Source organism: Protopterus annectens, chromosome 11.part0, assembly GCF_019279795.1.
Source record: "Protopterus annectens isolate FY-2018-M chromosome 11.part0, PAN1.0, whole genome shotgun sequence".
Lineage (NCBI taxonomy): Eukaryota > Metazoa > Chordata > Ceratodontiformes > Protopteridae > Protopterus > Protopterus annectens.
In genome coordinates, this window is record NC_056745.1 from 1,377,981,940 (window position 1) to 1,378,008,199 (window position 26,260).

Consider the following 26,260-nt stretch of genomic DNA (forward strand, 5'->3'; position numbering starts at 1 on the left):
GTACAGAGTACCTGTGCATTAAACCAAACACCATCCTCCTAGGAGATCCCTGACCAAACTTCCACTAGTAGCATAAATACCACCTCAGGTGTCTCCTGAAAAAAGGTGACTTGCCTAGTGGGACTATTCCAGTCAGCAAAGTATAAATAAATAAACCGGGAGACTTATACATCCTCAAATATCTATGTCAAGAAATTTCTAGACTTCATCAATGTAAACTCTGGAGCACTTATTCCACATCCCAAACCCAACCAGGGGTGATAAAATCCTAGACTTCATCCTTACCAATATGGGGCAGCTTTGCTCCCCACCAACTGTAACTTCCTCTGTGGTCAAATTGGATTACGAATCAGTCATATTCACCATGAGACTGAAGCCAGAATCATCTTCCAATACATCTGCATTCAGAGTTTATTACAAGGTTAAGCTACTAAAATGAGAGATGGCCTGGCTATGTTCAAAAGCCTAAAAGTATGACTCACGTAGTGAATCCCCGTAAATACTGGCTACCTAGACAATAATAGAACGGACTACCAGAAATGATATCAAGGTGAAAGATTTCATAACAATAAGACATTAAATAACATTTAGGTTGAGCGCTTTCATCCCTATTGCTTAAAAGACTTCTTCAGAATCATTGCAACCATTAAAATAATTATTTAAACAGTAAAACAAGTAACTATATGACCAAAGTTAATTAAAAACATTCAAAGAACTTTTTAAAAACACAGAACCCATTAACTTGCATTGTGCTGTTGCAAACACATACTATGAGAAACTTAAAAAAATATATAATATTAACAAATGTATGTTATTCATAAATAAATATGGTTACTTGTTTTACTGTTTAAATAACTAATTTAAAGGTTGTAATGGCTCTGAAGAAGTCCTTTAAGCAACAGGGACAAAAGCGGTCAACTTAAATGTGATTTAATGTCTTATTGTTATTAAATCTTTTGATATGATATAAATTTCTGGTAGTACATTTGATTACTGGATAAGTAGCCGGTATTTATAGGGATTCACTACGTGAGCCATACTTTTAGGTTTTTGTTTGGTATTTTCAGGCTGCATGGAAACATGTCCTTCTTTTCATTTTACTAGTTTTCTAAATTCAAAAGCCCCTTCAATTCTGATGACCCCACACTTTATGAAGAATCCTTTTCTGCCAGTTTCTATGCACATTTAAATAGCTGCAAAGATGTGTCGGTCCACCTCACAAGAAAATACAAAGCCAAATTAACAAATAAACCTCTATGATGGAATCCTAATATAGAGGTTCTAGGATAAAATAAAATAACTAAATGCATGCAAAAATAAATACAGATGTAACTCTCAAGATGCCAATAACACTATTGATAAATTTAAGGACCTCCATACTCTTGGCCCAACCCAGTCTGGATTTGTCAAGGGCAGATCCTGCCTACTTAACCTGATTGACTTCTTTGAGCAGGTTACTGAGGCAATGGATGAAGGCAAACCACTAAATACTGCATATCTAGACCTCACAACAGGCCTTCAACACCAGTACACACTCAGGTATCAACAATAAACTCTCCCATCTAAATGTAAATCCATATGTATCTCACTAGATAAAAATGTGGCTCAAAAATAGTACCCAGAAAATTAGTTGGCAGTTCTACTTCCTCCAAAAAACATGTCACAAGCAGTGTACCTAGGGTTCAGTCCTTGGACCTCTCCTCATTGTCATCTCCTTCACTGAGGTCAAAGCAAATATTAAGGGTTTATGGCTGCCCTGGTTTTCAGATGACTGTAAACTTTGTGTCATCATAAACTCCCAAGAGGACACCACAATCCTCCAAGATGGTGTTTCCCACACAAATAGCTGATGTCAAAACCATGGACTACAACTATAATACCAATATATGTACAACTGTATCCTTTGGCAAGCATGACTTCCCTTTTAACTATCACATTGACAACACAACCCTGAACGTTGATCCTGCAGTCAAGGATCTGGGAACCTATGTAGACAATGAACTGTCCTTTGATTCCCACAAAGCCATTATTGAAAAGAAGTCCTTTTTCATCACATAGCTTATATCTAAAGGTCCAGTGGTGAAATCATTCCATTGAACACAGTTCTCATCAGGCCAATCACTGAATAAAATGCCCAATTCATTATGTATATGTCCAAACACTTATCACACTAAGTAGTTTTTAGGGGTAAAAAGTATCATTTGTGTTTTATTAGCATTTAAGAGCAAGTCTGAGCAATCTAGCCAGGATGCTATGGTTAGAAAGGCCTTTTGGGTGTTTTCTTGTAGGGAAGCTAGTGTTTAGGCTGAGCAGATAGGAGTGGCATTATCTACATATCATACCAGGGTAGCTTGTTTAGTGGCAGAGTGTAGATTATTGATAGACATTGAAAAGTAACAGTCCTAGAATTGGGACACTGACTGTGAGGAAATTAGAATAGTGTTGTTGCCATTTCACAGCTTGTTTCCTATTATATAAGCAGCAGTGGAACCAGGTTAATGATGGGGTACTGAGGCCTAGACAGGCTAGTTCCTCAGGGAGTTCCTGGTGTTAGTATCAAATGCCTTACATATGTCTTGAAAGACTGTAGAAACTAGTTTACTATTGTTTCAGAGTTGATTAACTATGCTTGTAAGGTTTAAAATGGCAACAGTGGTATTATGATTAGGCCAAAAGTCATGTTGAGTCCACAAGAGCAGGTTATGGTTGGTGAGGTATTTGAACCACTGGGTGTGGATAAATTTTTTCTAATATCTTGGATAGGGGTGGGGATGGCTACTGGATGGTAGTTAGTTGAGTCTGTAGAATTTCCACCTTTATATAGGGGTATTATATATGATATTCTCTAAATGTTGAGGACATTGTTTTCTTTTATAGATCTGTTGACAAGTATGGAGACTGGGAATGCTATAGCCTCTGCTGCTGTTTTGAGGTACTCTGCTGGTAATTTGTTAGCTGCCAAGGTGGTTGGTTTCATTCTTAGTAGGTGTTTTTTTACTGTTGAGGTGGGTACACTATCACATTAAGAAAGTACTTTGTTGTTGGTAGGGGGGTGTGGCATGGTGAGGGGTGTGGTGGAGTTTTGTTTTGTTAGTGATAAGAGAAATTCCAAAGTGAGTTTTGAAATGAGTTCCTGTATTACCTGGGTATTTAGAGTTTGTGGTGGGTTGGAGGGTAGAGGGTTGTCCATAGTTGATCAGTGACTTTAAAGACTGCCAGAACAGTTTGGAGTTATTTTGGAGGTTTGTAAAATATTCTTTCTTGCCAGTGTGTGTGTGTGTGTGTGTGTGTGTGTGTGTGTGTGTGTGTGTGTGTGTGTGTGTGTGTGTGTGTGTGTGTGTGTGTGTGTGTGTGTGTGTGTGTGTATTTCTAAGATATATTTAATCCTGGAGGGTTAACTGAGTTTTATTTTTTGAAAATGTTTTACAGGCCCAGTCTCTGTTTAACAGTAGTTGCTTAGTAGTCTTTGTTTAGCCATGGTGCTAGAAAGGATTTGACTCTTGTTTCTGAGTAAGGCCTGCTTCTTTCAGATAGTTAGGAAGACATGATTAAAATGACTAACTGTTTCATCTAGTAGTAATGTTTTTAGACAGTTCTGATTATATTGCTTTACAGGTGTTATGAAGCATTCAGGATTGAAGTGCTGCAGACTGCAGTCTTGTTTTTATGTTACTTCTTTCTAAATGTTTAGCCACTGCCTGGTAGCGTAGGTGGATAAATGGTCACTAATACTGTCTGGTAAGGTTCTTGTGGCATTGATGTTGTGGGGCTTCTAGTGTAGTTTCTTTGCTAGATGTTTTGTGCCTCCTGGTAGCAACATTTAATAGTTCTGAGAATCTGAACAAGTCTAGGTTAAGTGAGGCATTTGTTACTTCTTTCCAGTCGGTTACATTACCTAAGATTATGGTTTCTCTTTTATATTGTGATACAGACACTAAAGAACTTTTTCAATTGTGCCTAGACTGTTTCCAGGAGGAATGTATAGTCCTACTAGACAGGTTGATTTACTATTACTGAGTTTGAGTTGGGTAATGAGAATTTCAGCATTTTGAAATTTGGGGGGTAGTTTGAGGATGTTGTGTTACTTGTATGGTGTTTAAAATGACTGATACTGCACCTCTTTTGTTAAACTGTTTGACCTGATTACGTTATATCCAAGGGGGGCACTTTGTCACTATTTATTTCTGGCTTTAGCCAAGTTTCAGTAACCATAAAGTATGTTGGGGTTATAGTGTGACAGGGTTGTGTGGAGATCATTGGTCTTTTTGCATATGCCTTGAAAAATTATATTTAGGAGAAATAGGATTTAAACTGAGTTGTGGTTTAGGAGAGGTGCTGTGTTGTGCTGAAGGGCTGTGATTGGTTCTGACTGTAAACTGAAGCTTGGACAAAGGTTGGGGTGGATGGTATGCTGATATGCACAGAAATAACTAGCCTTTTTATGTGCATGTTGGTAGGTAGAGAATGATAACTTACTGAGCTTTAAGTGTTTCAAGGTGCATGGATTTAGTAATGAGTTTGGATATAGTTCGGAAAATATGGTTAAAATGTGGTGTGTTAAAGGACTGTTGTGGTTGTGGATTTGTGAGAGAGAAACTGGGTGAATGCAAGTGGGACTGTACAACTGTGATGTTTGTGAGAAAGGTGAGTAGTGTTATGGTGACTGCAAAAGAAAGTTTTGCTCTTGAACTAAATGCAAGATAAGTCATATACTTCATGATAGTGTGAGTAGTATTTGTTCTAATGTAGGATTTTTTGGTTATTGTGAAGTGTATGTTTACGGTGGTTAGAGTGTAATATTGAAGGTTGCAAGAGTATTAGACAGAGTAGAAGTCTTAATAGTGATGGAGAATGGAGGAGGTGTTGTTAGAGGTTGTTATTCATTAATTGTGAGAGCTGGGCATGTGTTGGGAAGTATAAATGTAAGCATAGTGGGGGGGGGGGGTGAGAATTGGGGATAGGGTAGGGAATCCAAACAAAGTGAAGGTGGAATGGAGAGGGATCCACACACAGAGTATGGTATTCTCAACAGAAACAATCAGTGGAGCTGCATGTAGAAGTTAGGTGATCTTATTAAGGCAATATTACAGAAATTAATCACAAGCAACATATATTTTGTGCCAATGTTTCTGATAGTAAAGAACATAGCAGCAGACAATACTATGTTAGCCATTATATTGAGGTAAACTGGCTTACTAAACTTCACTTAAATTAGGAGACTGACTTGTACACAAGTTTTTTTTTTTTCCTAGGGGCTGTAAACGAGGTGTCATTTTTTTAGATTTTTCTCCTAGTATAAGATGTTACTATTAGGAGTAGGCTGCTTAAGCAATATATTTTCCTAATCTATTTGCAGGCTATGCTATTCTTAGCTAAGTAACTACTGGATGGAAGAAAACTGATACTGATTTATTGTTAGTGGAAGGGGCTGGAGCCCCCCTAGAAATGTGCACCCTGTAAGATAGTGAGATACATTAAATTGAAAATACATTGGTAGCTTATGATCATGAGTTGAACATTAATCATACTTTAAAAGTTCTTTTCTACTGTTGGGGGATTCTTGGTTGTAAATGACTAGTCTCACCGAGCATTTTGGCAAAGTTTTCAGAAAGGTAGATGGCGGTGCACTATATAAACATTTAGTTTTGCTGTCTACAGCTGAAAGAGAAGAAAATAAATAGTGCAAGACAATTAGCAGAGGAAGAGAGAAAAAGTAAACTTAAACTGTGATTAATATTTGAAAGAAGTATAGAGGTTAAGGAATTATATACACAAATATACTTCTGCCTTCACCACTGTTCCTGAGATCCTTTAGCAAATGATTAAGAAACACCTTTGTAAGGGCTTCAGTGGCTATGTGGAGTGTATAGGACAGTGAACAAATTTGCTAGTGAGGTAAAGGAGTAAGTACCTTTTAGAAAGTAGAGCAGTATAACCTAGATTTTTGTAAGTAGAACAGTTTAATCCAGAATTTTGTATGCTGCAAAACACTTATACCTTCAGCGCTCCTATCAGTTCTAGGCGGCAATTAATGTGCCACAATATATGATACAGAACTAAATACAGTCTGTTTTCTGAAATACTGACAGAAAGTATTTCTATAACAGTGTAAAACCAATAAGCAAAGACATATAGACTCCTCTGCCTTGTACAATAACAGTCATATGTCAGGGATAGTTACAAGTAATACATACTATAATGCTAAAACTACCAGCGTGCAGGGTGAAAACAGCAGTAATTTTAAGTGATAGTATATAAAGGGACTAAGGAGAGACCCTAAACATTTGTCAGCTTAACAAAGTGGCTGCCGATGGGTGTAATTTCCCTATGGACAAATTAGTGAAGTTTCTAAGATTAAGTAGGAAGAAAATAATTCCTAGTTTATATATACAATGCACTATAAATAAAATTCCATACAACATAATTAAAATATGGTTCATGAGATTCATATCCAAAAGAAGTGATGCCTATCTGTACATTTGGCAAAAAGCAGGTTAAGGAAGACTAGCAGCACATATCTGATATATTCGATGCACTTTAAATGACCAACAGAGCCAATAAAAACATATGATTCATCAACATGATTGAGGGCTCAGTGTCTGTTATTCTAAAAGTGTATTAGTTCTGGTTTAAGCACTTGGGCTTCAGGCCATTTATTTTACATTAAGAAGGTTCGTGGTCTGCACTCTTGTGGGAGGAGAGGCTGGACTCTGCCCTTCTGAGCTGGGAATTTCTGGTCAAAGGCTTATAGTGCCTGCATATTTGAACTGTTTCTTACTAAAATTGGTACACCTTGTTTGCTGCAGCATAGACTAGATCCAGGCCTGCTGAATCTAGCTTTATTTGTATGCTTGTTGTTTGTTTGCTTGTTATTTCCCTGAAACGCTAATTCCACCTAAAACGAGGCTTTTCAGCACTTCTGTGGATCTCTAGTGATATCTGCATTGCTTACTGTACTTATTTCCTTTTTTCACTTGAAAGAAAGTTACTGTTTGTCATTTTTGCATTTAAGTTACCTGTAACACATTGCATTTAAGTTACCTGACACTTGCTCACTAAAGCAATTATATAAGTCAGCACTAAAATATTAAAAGCACTACACCCTCACAAACTCCCCCTGAGTACCTCGTTCCCCATTGGCCATTTTTTTTTCAATAATAAAGGCATTCCCAATACTATTCTAGCATGTCCAAAGGTCAGTTGTCAATCTCCTCTCCGGTCCAGCTGGAGAATCTGGGAATCTTGAGGCAATGTTACAACTGCCTCATGTACACAGACAACCCTCTCCTCCTCCCAACAAATTCCAACACATGTGAGAGATGCAACCATATAGCCATACTGGAGGCTAAGCTCTCTCAACTCAGTACTGGCGAAACCAGTCAGGAGGAGAAGGAAACCACACTCACTACAATTCCAGTCTCACATAGACCTACCATGACAGCAAACCAAACACATAAACACATAAAAACATACTCTGAGGCTCTAAATAAAAATCTGCTTAAGCAGCAGAGACATCCAAAGCAGACACCCAAGCAACCGCTACCCCAAAACAAAACACGTGCAACACATAGCTCACCAAGCCAGTGTGCGGAACAGTCACAGTCCTTAAGGCTAAACAACACACCTGATACACTTGTAATAGGTGACTCTATCATCAGGTACACTGACGTCCCGCTCACCAAGCTGAACAAGGAGAAGGTCACGGTGAGCTGCCTGTCGGGCGCTAGGATCCGCGACATAACACAAGCACTCAGGTCACTCCAAAGCAAGTACAAATATGACTCAGTCATTGTCCATGCTGGTGTGAATGACCTGAGACGTACCTTCCTGGACTACATGAAAACAGACATAGAGGAGCTCTCTGAGCATGTAGCCCAGGCCGGTATGACCCTGACCTTGAGTAGCATCTTACCCTCACCAAGAATGATGCCACAATATGAAGACAAGATGATCAATTTCAACAACTGGCTTAAGTATTGGTGTCATTCAAAGGGGATCCAATGCCTGTCAGCCTGGGATGACATGCTCGACAAGCCACGATGCTTCGCTAGGGACGGCTTGCACCTGTCACCCCTGGGCTTTCGGATATTGGCAAAGGCTCTTGCTACCCCCATAGTGCCTTTTTTAGGCAAGGCTCAAAAGACAAACCCACCTCCATAGGTATCACAAGGGATAAGAAACTAAGAGTAATGCTACTCAACGCCAGAAGTCTAAACCTCAAGATGCACGCACTCGAAACTCTCCTTAGCATGGAGAACACTGATATCTGTGCAGTAACAGAAACCTGGTTCAAGGCTCCCGAGAGCACCCCAGCACTACTAGGTTATACCTCATATCATGCTTTTCGGCCCCAAAACTTGGACCGAACCACAAAAGGAGGGGGAGTATCAATATTCGTCAAAGATACCCACACCTGCAGGTTGGTGGCACAGCACAAAGCATCAGAGACTATCCATGTGCAACTAACAGTGGGTAAAACTGCCTTCCAGTTTATAGCCTGCTACAGACCACCCTCCCAAACCCAGGAACCCCACTCGGCCTTCCTGAGAACACTGGAAAATATGAAGGTCTCTCCAAACACCATTATATTGGGTGACTTCAACTACCCAAACATAGACTGGGAGCATTACTCTAGCTCCAGCACCCTAGCCCAAAGGTTCCTAGAATTTATAAACTCAAATGCTATGAAACAACTTGTTACCAATCCCACAAGAGGGGAAAACATACTGGACCTGATCATCACCAACATGGGGACTCTATGCTCCAGACCAGAAGTGTATCCCTCACTGGTAAGATCAAACCATAAACTAATCTCACTGGATATTCACATCCCGACCCCCTGCCATGAAAACCACAGTGAAAAACTTCTCCAAAGCAAATTTCACACTCCTCAAAACCGAAGTGGAATCCTTCAAAGCCCCCAGGCCTGTGGAAAATATGGCCCAGACCGCAGAATCCTTTATAAACGCATTCTTTGAACACCTTCAGGAATGCATGGATCATGCAATCCCAAATAAATCCAAGACCCAATCCTCCAAAGGCAGACCTCCTGTCTGGTGGACCCCAGCCATAAACAAACTATACAATAGAAGGAGGAAGCTACTACATGATAGAGCAAAATCCCAAAAAGGGAAGGCATCTCTGATCAGTATTAGCAAAAAACTATGGGCACTCATAAAATCATCTAAGGCCAGCTTCGGGAGAAAAATTGCACAGGACACTAAGGATAATCACAAGGCTTTCTTTAGTTATGTTAGGAACCTGGGTGGGAATTCCCAGATATGCTCAGAATTAGTCCAAAATGAGCAAACAAATACACCGAACCCACTGACATTGCCATCATCCTAGCTAACAGGTTCAGCGAAAATGTCTCCCCTCCCCTCCCCACCAAAAGGGCAAATATCTATCCCAGCAGAGTGCTGCCCCCTGACATCTCAGATGCTCAGGTAAGAGCTGCCCTCTCCAAAGCAAAAAACACAGCATCAATGCGACCAGACGGTGTCCCGGGCTGCGTCCTACATGAACTCCAAGAAGAGCTAAACCCAAACATAAAACTACTGTTCAATCTCAGCCTTACTACAGGGCATGTACCCAAAGAGTGGCGTACAGCAACAGTGGTCCCTCTCCACAAAGGTGGTGCCTCAACGGATCCTGGAAACTATCGCCCCATAAGCCTGACTAGCTTGGTCTGCAAAGCTATGGAAGGGATCATGATGGACCTCATAAATAAAGATATTGGGGACCTACAGACACTGGATCATACCCAGTTCGGCTTTGTTAAGGGCAGATCCAGCCTCTTAAACCTGGTTGATTTCTTTGAAACAGTCACCAAGGCCATTGACGAGGGGAAGGTGGTCCACACAGCCTACCTGGACCTCGCAAAAGCCTTCGATACAATACCCCACTCGGGCATTATAGATAAGCTCACCAGCTTAAATATAAACCCCTATGTCACTAGATGGGTTGCAAACTGGCTCAAAGACAGAACCCACATGGTTAGAATTGCTGGAGCCATGTCAGACTCCAAACCAGTTACAAGTGGCGTCCCACAAGGCTCAGTCCTGGGACCTCTCTTGTTCGGTATATATTTCTCAGAGATACAGGCCAACACGGAAGGACTGTGGCTGACCAAGTTCGCAGATGACTGCAAACTGGGCACCATAATCGACTCTCCAGCCGACACAAGCATCCTCCAAAAGGGCCTCATAGAAACAGACAACTGGTGCCAGAGCCATGGCCTCAAGCTAAACGCCAAAAAGTGTTTAGTCATCCCCTTTGGCAAAAACAAAGTGCCCACAAATTACCACATAGGTGGTAATCCATTAAGTACAGAAGAAGGAATTAGGGACCTGGGGACCCAAGTTGATAGCAATCTCTCATTTGACAACCACGTGGCCAAAGTGGTTAGAAAAACATTTTATATGGCCCACCTAATCATGAAGGGATTCACATCTAGATCAGGGGAGGTCATCGTGCCTCTTTACTCATCCCTCATCAGGCCCACAATTGAGTGCAATGCACCTTTTGGGATGTACCTTACTAGACACCTGCAGCAACTGGAAAGACCCCAAAAGTACCTCACCAAGAGGATCAAAGGGCTCAAACAGATGCCATATGCTGCCCGGTTAAAGAAACTCCAGCTCTACTCAGTGGCATACCGCCTGCTCAGAGGCGATCTGTGCCTGACGTATAAAGCCATGTCCAACTCAGAATTAATGGACATGCTGCACCTCAGAAAATCCAAATCCCATTGAGCTACGCGCTCGAGAGCTTTGAACCTCAGCACTGAAATAAATAGGACATAATGGAGGGACAGATTCATAACCCAGAGACTCCCTTCACTCTGGAATAAAATGCCATTGCAGGTCAGGTAAAGTCCCTCATTGACTCTCTTCAAGAGGAATCTTGATGAGTGGATGGGAGATCGTAGGTTTACCCCAGGTATCACTTCTGTGTCACTGTTAGACAGAGGCACAGTATACTAACCTCAAAAAAGGGCATAGCAAAATTAATTTAAAATGGGTGGCGAAAGCCAGACACACTCTGGCTAAGCTTATAAATGCCCTAGGGCAGATAGCCTAGTATGAACCTATGAACATTGTATCAGACCTGTTACACATTCATCAGCTCAATGGTAACAGGCTCAAGGGATCTCAGTCTCTTTTGCAGCATAAATAGAAAATGGGTACTTGCGTATTATCGCAACCAGATTTTCGCGGTTGCGAAATTCACATCCTGGAATCAAAATAAGTGCAGGAAACACCGTAAAGTGGTGTTGTAAGTCATTACTGCCGAAGAATAAGTCTGGATTACCATCAGGAAGAAAAACAATTGCCAAATTCATCTTCCTGGTTTGCGTGCATTATACACGAATGCAATGGCAATGCTCTCAAAGCCTTTCACTGCACTCTAATATGTGTAGAATTCCAAGGCATGCATTGTAAAAGCTGTTGGTTTGCCGACTTTTTTAAGATAGGAGTAGAGATGCCTATTTCCGACATTTCTCCTCCTACTTGCAGGCACTGAATGTGGTATACATTGCGTACAGTTTTATTTTAATACATAGCAGTTCTGATGTGTAATTTCACTTTTCTTCATAGTTCTTTGCCCGTAAAAAGGGTACGTTGCAAGATGTACATTCCAGAAGTAGAAACATGACAGACGTAAACAAGACATTATAACGTACCCTTTTTACAGCAATTTGTACAGTGGGGCTATTGCTTTGATCGTGGGTCTTAGACATACTCAGTCACAACCATATTGTGCATGTAAGACTTGAAAGTGCTATTCAAACTCCATCAAGTCTTACATGCACTCATTTCACTTGAACTATGTGATTTCCGCAACCGCAGAAATCTGGTTGCGATAATACGTAAGTACCAGAAAATGTTAGAGGGATAGTTATGAAATATAGAGAGTACCTCTTCTATGGATATGTGTCCGCTCAGCCTAGCGAAGTACTTATCTTACTCTACTCAAATGTAATTTGAATGACTAGATGGGAAACTGCAAATTCACACCCACTTTATTACTCACGTCCATCGCAGATAGGGTCAACAAGTAAATATGCCTCTATATCCTTGTTCTGTCTGCTGCTGGGTTATTTGTATGCAGATTAGAGGAACTAAAAACTGTCAGGGGAATTTAAGGCTAGCTTTTGTCAGATCCTAACAGAGCAATAGCCTAGTATGTACCTATGCTGTATCTTCTTCTTCTTTCGGCTTTTTCCGGTTAGGGGTCGCCACAGTGGATCATCTGTCCGCTCATGATTGGCAGTGGAGTTTTACTGTGTCAAATTGACAGCCTGGCACCCAACCTTCCACAGAAGGTGCACACATGCATGCGCTCATGCCTAGGGTCAATTTAGAGTGTCCAATCCACCTACAGCATGTCTTTGGGATGTGAGAGGAAACCGGAGCACCTGGAGGAAACCTACATGACCACAGGGAGAACATGCCGACTCCACACAGAAGGCATCCCATCTGAGGATTGAACCGGAGGACCTCTTGCTGTGAGGTGGCAATGCTAACTGCTGCACCACAACGGCTGCCCTAAATACCTATGCTGTATGAAAGGAAATGTGAGCAGTCAGTCAGTCAGAACGTGACTTGGAAAGCCGTACTAAAAAGTTACTCTCCAGTAACACTGCCAAACCAATAGTCACCATTTTGGTCACTCACACTCCAAATACATGGTTGCCCACGCTGTTTTAGGACTAGTAATAATACACAGACTCTAGTCTATCTAAAATATACTACTAAGAAGACTTTAAATTGAGAAATTAATCTTTATAAGAAAACTCTTCATTAAAAGTTCAAAATTGTATATTTTCACCATATTTTTACTTTTTGTGCCATACTAATGCATTATTATCACTTTGTTTCATATTACATTTTCCTTTATCTCAAAATATCCACCATACAGCCTGCCACACTTTGTTTCATATTACATTTTCCTTTATCTCAAAATATCCACCATACAGCCTGCCATAGTGGTATTGTTTAGTACAGAGTTTGCCTTTCTCCCACAGTGCTGTTTGTGTCTCCTTCATACGGCTCATCCTGCACATAAGAAGTCATCTTGATTTAAATGCAGTGACAGGAATGTGAATCAGTGAATCCATAGTCTTTGGAATCTATGTCTTTTTTTTCTTTTCACTAAATAACTAATTTGTGCTAAAAGAAGGCTGCCTTGTGCATGTAAACACTAATTAGCAAGCTGCTAAAAAGAGTAAGGCTTTCTGAAGATGTCAAACCTGTATTCCTTAAACTATTGCTAGACATTCCTCCATACTCTTCTTGTGACAGCACCGCTCTTCATTTGTGGCAGGAAACTGCCAATTCAAAATGATGCTAAGGTCTAAAGTAGTTATTTTTATTTGACTTTGTTTTATTTTCTGATTGTCCTTAGATTAAACTTAACAGTAACACATCACTGGCCAAAAGTGTAAGTATTTACCAGTTTATTTATGTAGTATTGTAGCATAACTCACATTCCTGGTCTTCATATAATGGTCGATCCAAAAACTGGATCATTTGAGATCAGTTTCACTCTAACTCTTAATATAAACACGTAACTGAACTCAGAAAAAATCTGCAGATATAAAACTGTGGGTAGTAATTAATATTAAGAACTAGAGAAAAGAGAATGTCTAGCCTAGGTCACACAGACCAAGAAAGATTCCTTTCTGAAACAATTTGAAATTTGAACAAGCAAAAAGAAAAAAAAATACGGAGGACTTTCGCGATCTGTGACAAGGAAAAATGGAAGTGAGGAAACTAAAAGGTACTGAATTTTTTTTGGCACTAAACATCAAGGTGACAGTATAGGTAGAAAATGGTCAGTTCAAAGAGATGAAATCAGAAAGAGTCTGAATGGAGAAATGAAATCAGAAATCAGCTGAGAAAGCAGAGCAGTATTGTTGGAACTAAACTCATCTTCACATTTTGGTGAGTATCTTCATGTGATGCAACCTATTTTTACAAAATCTCACCAAGACAACACTAATATGTAGAATGTATTTTACGTAGCATATATCATGGAGAAAGGTAAGTTAAAAATTGAAAGAGACAGCTGGGTGCACAAGTCCATAATAAAAAAAAGTGTCCAATCCTTGTATATGCACTGGTGCCTGGACTGGGGAAAAAAGTGTGGGATCCTCAGGACATGGAAACCTTCCTACAATGGAGTTAGGCCAGGCACAGGAGGACAATGCCCCTCCCCCCACCAACACCACCATTGTAGAAGGAGGTAAAGAGTCATAAAGATGACAAAGTAGACTCTAGAGGATAAGAAAGAAATCATGTATTGTTATTATTACGCAAGAAGCCCAGAATTTCCAAATAGAAATAATACAGAAAGATTAACAGAGAAATTAAAAGAAAGAAAATACTTGCACAAGAAAAACTGTTATAGGCTTTGAAGGAAATTTGTATTCACTAATACAACAGATTTATGAAAAATATTAAATAGATAAAGAAACTTTGGCCACCCGGAAAAATAAGTGACAGAGGACATATTAAAACATAAAGAACAAAGCCCAGAGATTTTTGAAAAGTATAAAAAGAAACATGCACATCAGACAGAAAAAGAGATCTGGTATAGTGCAATATTTATGCAAAGGAGAAAGCAAAACTAATCAATACAAAGAAAGCAGCTACAAAGATATTTAAAGTGAAATACAGGAAAAGGCATCCAAATATGGAACATTTCACAGTACAAAAACTAAGAAAACAAAGGGGGAATGTAGAAAGAGGATTGGTAAGGCAGGAATGAAACAAAGAGAAATTGAAATTACAAATTACCTGCAAAGTGAAGGATTTCGTGTAGAGAATCCAACACTGGCAATGTCACAGCATGGTGGAATTGTGGGTCCCCAGAATGAGAAGCAACAGATGGAGCAGGGGGCATCTGAATAAGATGTGCAATATGATGATGCCCAGTAGCCGACTGGTACAAAAGCCCTGTTAAGGTGCACAACAAGGGAAAGAGCAGGAAAAAGCGGCAGCTCTGATACAGATGATGTCACAGAGTGATAAACCAAACAGTTCCCATACGAAGGAGGAAGAAACAAAGCAGGCTGCATCACAGGAGGATATGGAACAGGAACATGTACAGTACATTACTCACAGAAAACAATGAGTAAAAAAGATGTTCTCAATCCAGACGGAAATAATTTAAGGGAATATCTGCTTGATTTAATAGAGATAGAAAGATATATTAAGAAAGAGATTACAGAAAGTAAATAAGACCCAAAATGGTAGAAGATTGGTTAAACAAATTAATACAGCGATCATGGCTATTACGAAAAATTCATGTGATATAACAGAAATAAATAAAATATATTACTGTTCAGCTAAACTAACAATGGAAAAAGTGTTACCACAAAAATAAACAGTAGCAAAGGAAAGGAAAGGAGCAAGTAAAATGCCAAAATGGAATCATCAAATAAAGAAAACTATAAAGCAATTAAGACAAAAAGTATCACATTTTGAGGAATACAGAAAAGGGAACAAATCATAAAAAATACTTAGAAAGATAGACGTGATAAAAGCAAGGCACAGTAACCATTTGAAATGTCTGGACTCAGTACAGTGAGCCCCAAAACACACAGATTGAATGGCCAAAAAACAGGCTTACATACACCAGGTCAGAGATGACCATTTCTCAGGTTATTCCCTTTTTTCCAAGGTATGGCAATCTCAGAGTTGGTATATATAAATTCAGGAGGGGGCTTGTCCCCCACATAAGGGTGTGCAGAAGGGCTTGCCCACTGCAAAAAGAAGTTTAAAGGAGAAGCGTGATAGCTGAGATTTGATCTTCTCCTGTAGTTTCTTTCTTTCTTTTTTTTTTTCGGCTTTCAGCAATCAGCATTTCAAGTGCCAGCAATTCAAAAGGGAGCTGCAATGCACAGTATCAAAACAGATCAAGATTTTTCATATAATATTGCCAATAATAAAAGTACCCCCTACTCTTAGACCCTTGACCCCTCTTTATAATAATGTAGGATCAGTACACTATTCCTGCAATAGAACATCTGATTTCCTCTGGTATTGAAGTTATCCCCCTTTCTCAGAGGTAACACCCCTTTCTCAGTGGTATCCCCCTTTCTCATTGGTATTCTATATGGTATAAGCCTAATAAATTGCACTCTATATGCATTAACACCTCAGTATGCTTGAATGACCTTTCTATTTTCAATTAGTAACCCACTTACTATTCTTTACCAGGAATGCTTAAATAATTCTAACTTAATTCTTAAAAATAATCTTATCATATATGTTCTATCTTTCCAAAGTTGCTCAAATGTCAGAAAATTGATTTTTTCATTTTTTTTCCTATCTAATATGTAACTTTTTTTTTTCTTCTGTAAGAAATGTAATGCAAGAATGCCTTTTTGCTTATTATATATTCTTTACCACTGTCATTTTTATCAATGTAACCTCTATTGTCATGAATGTAACTACCTGTGGAGCTTTTCTTCCCGTACCTCCACTGAAAACGGGTTGCTCTGACCCAATGGACTCTCCTGGTCAACAAATTCAAATAAATAAATAAATAACTTTGTTTACCGGGATAGTCTGACTGGGCTGTTAACCCTTTTTCAACAGAGGCCCAGGGGTGTAAAGCCCCACATCTCCACCAGGATGTTAATCTACAGGTAATGCCCACTGAATAACAAGTTAGCCATTTCACAGCAGCATATCCAGCTGCCATGATAATCGGAGTGAAATTAACCTAACAGTCTCCATTATTTTATGCTTGCTAAGTTGCACTTTGGCTGTTTAGCGACTGTAAAATATATAAAAAAAAATTAAATAAAAAAAGTATATGTGTGTTTATATCTGTATGTGTGAGTGTTTGTGTGCATGTGAGTGACAGCAAGATCGATCAAGCCATTATTTTACACTTGCTAAGCAGCACACTTGCTGTTTAGTGAGTGTAAAAACTAAATGAAACAGAAAAAAGTGTGTGTTTCTGTCTATGTATGTGCATATATGTGTGTGTTTATTTTCGTGTGTGTGTGTGTGTGTGAGTGTATGAAAGAGTGAGATTGATCAATCAGTGGCAGGAGCAAAGAGGTTTGCATACCTCTCAACCTCTTAGCTCAAGATATGTAGATAAAGCCTGAAAATAAAGAGGGCACAAAGGCTGAAAAATAGTAACAGATTTTAAATATTGTTCTTAGAAAATTACAAAGTAGCTTAAATAACAGTATTTGTGTTAACATAAATAAAGTCTGAAAGTCAAATGTGCATCATTATTTAGTGACTTCAATCCCAATGAATGGCAACAAACCACACATTTTAGGAGTAAAGGATTAAAAACACAGAGGAAATATCTGGATATTTTTTTAAAGTGTTACATTTTGGATGCAAAATACTTCCTCCAACACCATTTACATATACTACAGCAACTTGGAAAGCTTAAGCAGAGGAACTATTTTACATCAAAATTATATAAAAATATAGTCATTAAAAAATAATAAGTAAGTAAAACACAGAAAAAGGAAGCCAATCTGGTGGTCCCCTGCCATAAACAAACTCTACAACAGAAGAAAGAAACTGCTACAAAAAAAGAGTAAAATCCCATGATTGGAGGAACTCCCTGGTCAGCCTGAGTAAGAATCTGAGATCCCTCATAAAATCCTTCAAAGCTAGTTATGAAAACAAAATTGCCACTGTTTCTAAAGACAACCACAAAGCATTCTATAGCTATGTCAAGAATCTCAATGACAACACTCAGATCTGCTCTGAGTTACAGCACAATGACACTAAATATACAGAACCAACTGATATTGCCAACATCCTGGCAGATAGGTTCAGTGCTAACTTTACCCTCCTTCTCACCCCCTAAAGGGCCCATCTCTATACCGGAAGAATGCAAATTTCCTGTAATCACGGCTGCACAGGTAAAAACCACACTCTTAAAAAGCCAAGAACACAGCATCCATGCAATCTGACAACATCCCAGGCTGTGTTCTACATGTACTACAGAATGAACTGGCACCCCACCTAAGTACCATGTTCAATCATAGCCTCACCTCAGGCTTTGTGCCCACTGAATGGCACATAGTGACAGTTATTACGCTCCACAAAGGGGGATCCACCACGGACCCCGGGAACTACCACCCCATTAGCCTGATTAGCCTGGTCTGCAAGGCCATGAAATGTATCATCAAGGAACTTATAAACAAAGACATTGGTAATCTCCAAACTCTGGACCCCACACAGTTCGGGTTTGCAAAAGGCAGATCATGTCTCCTAAACCTGATAGACTTCTTTGAAGCAGTCACCAAAACCGTAGATGAGGGTAAGGTGGTTCACACAGCCTATCTAGATCTTGCCAAGGCTTTTGACACCATCCCCCACTCTGGAATTATAGATAAACTCACTAAACTAGGCATAAATCCCTATGTCACAAGATGGGTTGCCAACTGGCTCACTGACAGAACCCACACTGTGAAAGTAGCAGACTCCAAATCCGACTTCAGACCAGTGACAAGTGGAGTACCACAGGGTTCAGTCCTGGGTCCTCTCCTGTTTGGTATCTACTTCTCTGAAGTACAGGCTAACACAGAAGGTCTTTGGCTAATGAAGTTCGCAGATGACTGCAAACTAGGAGCCATAATCGAAACTCCTAACAATATGGACATCCTGCAAAAGGGCCTCACCGAGACAGATGACTGGTGTCAAAGCCATGGCCTCAAGCTCAATGCCAAAAAATGCATTGTCATCCCTTTTGGTAAAAACTCTGTACCCATGAACTGCCACATAGGCAGTAGTCTGCTTAACACCAAAAGTGTGATAAGAGACCTTGGGACACAGGCGGACAGTAGTCTCTCCTTTGATAATCACATCGCCACAGTAGTCAGGAAATCCTTCTACATGGTACACCTCATTACAAAAGGTTTCTCATCCAGGAAAAAAAGAGGTCATTGTTCCCCTCTACTCATCACTCATTAGACCCATTATAGAGTACAACTTTTTCTATGTACCTCACAAGACATCTACAACAACTGGAAAGGCCGCAGAAATACCTCACAAAGAGGATTACCAGCCTCAAACAGATGCCCTACGCAGACCGTCTCAAAAAACTCCAGCTTTACTCTGTCGCATATTGCCTACTCAGAGATGATCTCTGTCTAACATACAAAGCTATGTCAAACCTAGAGCTGTTGGACATGCTCCACTTAAAGAAATCCTAATCCCTCCGAGATGCACGCTCTAGGGACCTAAACCTTGTCACCACAATAAACAGAACATACTGGAGGGATAGATTCCTGTCCCAGAGACTTCCCATACTCTGGAACAAACTACCTATCTATATCAAACAAAGCTCCTCATTAGCAATATTCAAGAAAAATCTTGATGATTGGATGGGAAATAGGAAATTCACCCCAGGCATCACTTCTGTGTCTCTGCTGGACAGGGGCACAGGTAAATAATTTTCTTGGGTGGCGAAAGCCAGGGCACCTTTTTGGCTAGGCTTATATAGGCCCTAGGCCCAATAATCTAGTACCTACCTATGAACCTATGAACAACAATTTTACAGCAGCCGATTCTCTAAGCACAATAGTGCCCTCCGGAGTGTGTGTTACTGGGTAAGTAATACCCTTCCAGGGGTGTAGTGTCAGGCCTCATAATACCCTTGGATGGGTGTTATTTACACAGTAACACACATCCTGTTGCATTACTGCTTGCTAATAGAGGGATGATGAAGTTTATATCACATGGGATCACCCCATTACCAACAGTTCAAAAAACAAACGTGAGAAAAACAGATATAGTAGTCCATGAAAAAAACTAAGTAGGGTTGCCAGTGTCTTATGTACAGAGAGACAGAAAGTCATAAAATATCAGGATTTGCAGGCATAAATGAGAGCAGTGTGTTAGAAAGATACCCAGACAGTTCCAATAGTAGTAGGAGCAACAGGCATATTTAGATCTGCTACCAATACATGTAACTTCATATGAATTACAGAAGTCAGTTCTGGGCACATTAAGGGTGCTGAGTAGGACACTTTTGTCTAACATCAAAAATTTAAATACACTAAGTTCATGAACTTTAATCGTACGATGAATATGGAATGGGGTCTATTTATGTCATGGTATTAGAAACCCAAAATACTTGCAGAAATTAAACCAGATGAAAAAAAATAAGTACAGAATAAGGCTAAATGCAGTGCTGGATTGAGTTTTCCTTTAACTCAAAACATTTACAGAAACATCACCAACCACAAATATAAAGAACAATGATAGAACCCTAAGTACAGCTTAATAAGACATAAAAGTGAAAGTAAGGTGAACTTACCTGTAAAGTTTAAGAAACACGGGATGTGGATTCACTGGATCAAGTGGACCATAGATAAAGTGCACTGAAACAGGAAAACATACAACAATAAGTGAAAAACAGAATCAAGCACTGAATGTAGGATGCACTTTCAGGGAATTTAAGTACTATACATAGTGCTAATTAGCTACAAACTGCCATTGTTTTCAGTATGCTTCACAGATTGTTTACATGTTAAAGAGAGCATAGCACCATTTAGAAATGAGCTATTTAGGTGTAGATAGGCCCTTAAAACAGTCAGACATACTAAATGTTGACTGCTACACCTTAGGAAAGCAACATATATCCTTAGATTCCTGGAAAAAAAACATAAGCCAAGCAAATCTAAATACATTGTAAACAGTAAATGTTTTTAAAAGGGTACAATGAGTAATGCTCTTCAACAAAAACTCTTTGTTACAAAGGCAGTAGTCAATATACCCAAAGTCCTGACAGCAAAAGGGAAATATAAAGAATGAAACAATCAATCCACTTACAGGCTTTTCCTAAATTCTTACAACCTTTTCAAATCTTGGAAACAGTGCAACCTAGAAATATAGTATTAACCCCACTTCTGTTGAGCCACTCTTAAGCTTTTACATGACATCAATCAGTTCCTTTCTGGATGGTTTCTGTTTGCGATATTTACATAAATAAGAAAACTAATGCTTTGCAGTGGCAATGCCAACTATCAATAACAATTTATCCATTATCATCAAATGTTTCTGCTAATACTGCAATTGATTCTAAGTTAGTTACCTTTGACAGCGATAATACAAATACTAAAATATCGGATGCCTTCATAATAACTGACAATCGCCTAGGAAAGTCTCTAATATAGTCATCTATGCCCTAACAGGAACAAGGAATATTTCTGCTGCTCCACTATGGAATTTCGCATAATTTCAAATTATTCTCCTCATGAATAAATATCTCAGTCAATTATGAAAATATGAATGCAAATATGACAATGTGCATAAAAGTCACAACAGTTTTTAAAAATTCCACTGGAATGTATAATATAGACAATGAACCTAAGGAACCTTTTGTTTTTTACACCCTGACTTTTCACATACTGCCTGCTATCAATTCATAAAATACTTATTTAAGGAAACTTGCCTCAAACATAAATATACCAAAAAGATACTATATGAGTTAATGAAGTAACATTCTTACACACATCACTCTGGGCTGGGGTACCACAAGACCCTCACTCTTCATCCTCTTTATTAACCATCCTACTCCTGAGCTCACTCTGCTATCATATCTCCTCTGTGTTGATGATCTAGTAATCTTTCATGCTTGTACTTCTCTTCAACACATTCAGAACAACCCCAAAAGGGACCTTGGTAATCAGAAACATTAATTCCAAAATAGAAGCTTTATCTTTAAAATGGATGCCAAGGCAGTGACTGAAAAGGATCATATGGATCAGTCCATTATGATGGTCATCAAACATGAAATTTAATAAGACTTCCAGTGATGGACAGATATGAATATATGTGTTCCCCTGTGATTCCAAGACTAAATAGTTATTATGGTATCAGGAACATTGACAATTTGAAGGTATTCACTTCTAACAGTTCATGCTAGAACCTGATCAAAACAAGAAAGGAAAAGAAGATGAAAAAGAGCTGGAAAAGCAAGAACTGCCAGAGATGAACTTGGATAATATGGTGAATGATGGTCATTAGATGGAGTTGGTGGAGGCCTAGTTGGAGAAGTCATAAGAGAGGCAGAGATTGAAATGCCTTGCTTTAAACTGATGAAAGCTGTTAAAAATGGGAGAGATAAGATGAAAGTTGTTGAACCATATGTGGATGAGACTGAATCACAGTATAAGGAGAAGCAGCATTTAAAAGATAAATATGCAGTCGTAGTTACTGAACTAGGGGAATTAAAGCAAATGCAATTGGACTTTGCATGCTGCAAGAATATTTACATTACTTGGGTGCCCAGAAATAGACAAAGGGTAGGACTACAAGGCCTTTATTCAAGAAATCCTTGAAGATAGAATGGTTTAGATGCTTTTCAAGCTAAAACTGAGACAGCACAAATAATTATTGTACTTGGTGGATTGTGAACAATCAAGACACATGCACACACTCTGAGATTTGAAACTCTTAAGGTAAAGGATCAAATGCTGTCCTGGGAAAGTGTAAAATCAGTGATTAACAATTATATTTTGAGAATGATGATATTTCATTTACTATTCAATTTCTAGACAAACAGTACATTTTACATGACCATTTCAGAATGGTGATTAAGAAAACTGTCTTTGGATGTTTGATCCAGCTGTATCTTGAATTATTTTCCTTCTGAATGTGATACTTTTGTTGACTAGTATGATGAACTAAATACTACTGTTGAGTATGACCCTAAAGATTTGAATTTGTCTGATTCAACTGCAGAAGTTAATATCACTGAGGCTGAAGGGCCAGTGAGAAATAAAACAATAAAACACTCTGCTTTGAATAAATTAAAATATTTTGAAGATCTGTTCAGAATGAAGATTTGGAAATGCTTCAAGCACGTAGGATACAGAGACAAAAAGGCATGCAGGTCACAACAAAGCAATATAGAAAAACAATGATGATATTACATATTTCCTTCTAGCTGATTATTAAAGAATGTGTCTATTGTAATAACTAATTTTCTTCAAGCAAAATTAATTAGTAGTTTGTCAGTATTAAAGTTAGGAACAGTTTAGTTCTGATCATATTTATTTATTTATCCTTTGCTAACTAGATTAGTCGCACTAGCCTAGTAGCCTCTTTACAGGAGATACACACGATTGCATTTACATTAATAGGAGAAATTTGGTCAGGGCACTGGGGAAGACCTCATAAACATTTTTCAATGAGTGTCATGAGATCTTTTATATCTATCTGAGTTTGCAGGATGGGAAGGGGGACCTTTTCCTCACATGAGATATTTTACATCTATCTGAGTTTGCAGGATGGGAAGGGGACCTTTTCCTCATCTGCAGTCGGTGTGTAAGAGATTATTAATGAATCAGAAATGTGGCTGTTACTTGAATAGGCAAATACTGAATGGAAAAAGGCAACAATTCTAGATTCCTATGAGTGTAACAAAACTCTTTTTTAATAATTTCAGAGTGGTTTAATTAGGGTAACCAGTATGTCAGGGGTGTTACTGAGGCATCCAACAACTTCTTGCCTGCAATCATTAGATAGCAAAACATGAAATTTTGTTTGCTATGTTGGATGGTACACTTTTCTAAGTGGTTATGACTGACAATTTTTTTTTCAAAGTTATGATGGCTTTGTAATTAAAATTTGATGTACACTGTTCAATACTTTTGCTTTTTGTAACTGGAGAGGCTTACTGTGCTTCAGCAGTTTGTTTTTTTGTAACTGGAGAGGCTGTCTGTGCTTCAGCAACTTAAACTGGAGTGTTTGTTTTAACTTGGAAAAAAAAAGGAAAAGAAATAAGGGTTTACTTATCTCAAATTATAAAAACGTTAGCTGGTTGAATTTCAAGAAATACATTTAGATGGCTAGCAACATGATACATTAATGCTGTAATTAATTGATTAATTCATTTACTGTATTTATGACACTGGTAACTGAGTGTGGTGTCCTACTTGTTGTAACATTGAAAAGAGGAGCTGTCCTTCTGATTTTTAGAGCCTGTCCCTTGCAAGTGGTGGATGTTTTTTGGATGAAAACGAGTGATATGTGTGGGATAAGAGCTACATTACGTTACCAAATTTATGAATTATAGAACTGGAGCAATAGAGGTAGAATGTCACAAAATGATGAGGCACATGATCGATTTTCATGACTGCATTGCTTTACGTGGGAGACTGGAACAAAATAGCTAGTATGTTGAAAATTAAAGAATAATCAAGGGTCCATCAGGTCCCACAGATGGGAAGATACATTTGAAGATATTTGAGAATCATGTCTCTTACCTGTGTATCTATACTGTATGTATGCCTACTACTGACTTAAATCCAGATCATGGACTGATAAAGTATGTGTCCACTGGCCATGTATACTTAGAGATGAAAAACTGCATCTAATACCGTTACCAGCTGGAATGTGGTATAGGTTTACCCAGTCAGACTTTCCCTGGTCACCAAAGAGAAACATAGAAATAAACAGGTGCTTTGATATCTTCAATCCTAGAAAGACATGGAAAGTGTCCCGTGTGCATGTTGTGACAAGAAGCTTTTACTAGCTGATGTAAGGGACTAATAGACAGCAATTTAAATAATGCACATTATGAGAATTAGATTCGGTCTAAGGAATGTGATCAGTTTAAACTTCATCTTAAGAGGGAATGTAGACAGTTGACCTCATAGATTACATCAGAATCAAGACAGGATCTGCAGGTAAATATGAAAAACTGAAAGAAATGCAGTACAGGTTTTGCAAGGAGATGAGACGATCAATGAAAAGATGAAGTGGGTTACTAAGACGGAGAAGAATCGCTGGATAAGCACTATCAATTTTAATGCCACTCATTGACAAAGAGATTTCTTTCATAAGTCTACAGAATTTAAGAGATCACTGGCTAATAAACTGAGGAAGCAAAACGTGCAAATGATTATTTCAAGTACAAAGAAAAAAGATAGAAATTATTACGTCAGGAACTTGGCAATGATAGTGCAAACAAAACAGGTTAACACAGAATGAAAGATAATACCTTTTAATGTGTCTTGGTTACTCTGATTAATAGTATGTGAGGCAGAACATATAATCGCACCTAGTAGTCTTTACAATTTAATTAAGGTTAGAAGTGGCAGTTGAGTAAAAGACTACTGGTAGTGATGGTATTCTGACTGAAGTCTGGCTCATAAATAAGGAAAGTGCATTGTTGAGATGAGTTCAGATCTTTACTTTGATGTTTAAAATTAAGCTGATTCCTACTTCATGAAAACAGGCAGTGGCAGTGGCAATAGCAAAATACAGGAAATGTAACTTTTCCATCAGTCTGTGGCAATACCAAAAGATGGGAAATGTAACTTTACCATCAATCTGTGGCAATACCAAAAGATGGGAAATGTAACTTTATCATCAATCTGTGGAAATACCAAAATATGGGAAATTTAACTTTTCCATCAGTCTGGGGCAAAACCAAAAGATGCAAAATGTAACTTTATCATCAATCTGTGGCAATACCAAAAGATGGGAAATGTAACTTTTCCATCAGTCTGTGGCAATAGCAAAAGATGGGAAATGTAACTTTGCCATCAATCTGTGGCAATACCAACATACAGGAAATGTAACTTTACCATCAATCTGTGGCAATACCAAAAGATGGGAAATGTAACTTTACCATCAATCTGTGGCAATACCAAAATACGGGAAATATAAATTTTCCATCAATCTGTGACATTACCAAAAGATGGGAAATGTAACTTTTTCATCAGTCTGTGGCAATACCAAAAGATGGGAAATGCAACTTTTCCATCAATCTGTGGCAATACCAAAAATATAAATATTCCATCAATCTGTGACAATACCAAAAGATGGGAAATTTAACTTTTCCATCAGTCTGCGGTAATACCAAAAGATGGGAAATGTACCTTTTCCATCAATCTGTGGCAATATCAAAAGACAGGAAATGTAACTTTTCCATCAATCTGTGGCAATACCAAAATACAAGAAATGTAACTTTTCCACCAAACTGTGGCAATAACAAAAGATGGGAAATGTAACTTTTCCAGCAATCTGTGGCAATACCAAAAGAATGGAAATGTCACTTTACCATCAATCTGTGGCAATACCAAAAGATGGGAAATTTAACTTTTCCATCAATCTGTGGCAATACCAAAAGATGGGAAATGTAACTTTACCATCAATCTGTGGCAATACCAAAATACGGGAAATTTAACTTTACCATCAATCTGTGGCAATACCAAAATATGGGAAATATAAATTTTCCATCAATCTGTGAC

The 26,260-nt window shown here is 38.6% G+C and overlaps 1 protein-coding gene across 2 annotated transcripts in view; it reads right to left on the reverse strand.

Moving 5' to 3' along the window:
- The window catches only part of MEST, a 425,711-nt gene that overhangs the window by 20,729 nt on the left and 378,722 nt on the right, over window positions 1–26,260 (reverse strand). For both annotated transcript variants that reach the window (XM_044088671.1, XM_044088670.1), the window contains one exon: window positions 20,314–20,377. In XM_044088671.1, the coding sequence (XP_043944606.1) occupies window positions 20,314–20,377 (64 nt within the window). The remainder of the gene's footprint in view (window positions 1–20,313; window positions 20,378–26,260) is intronic.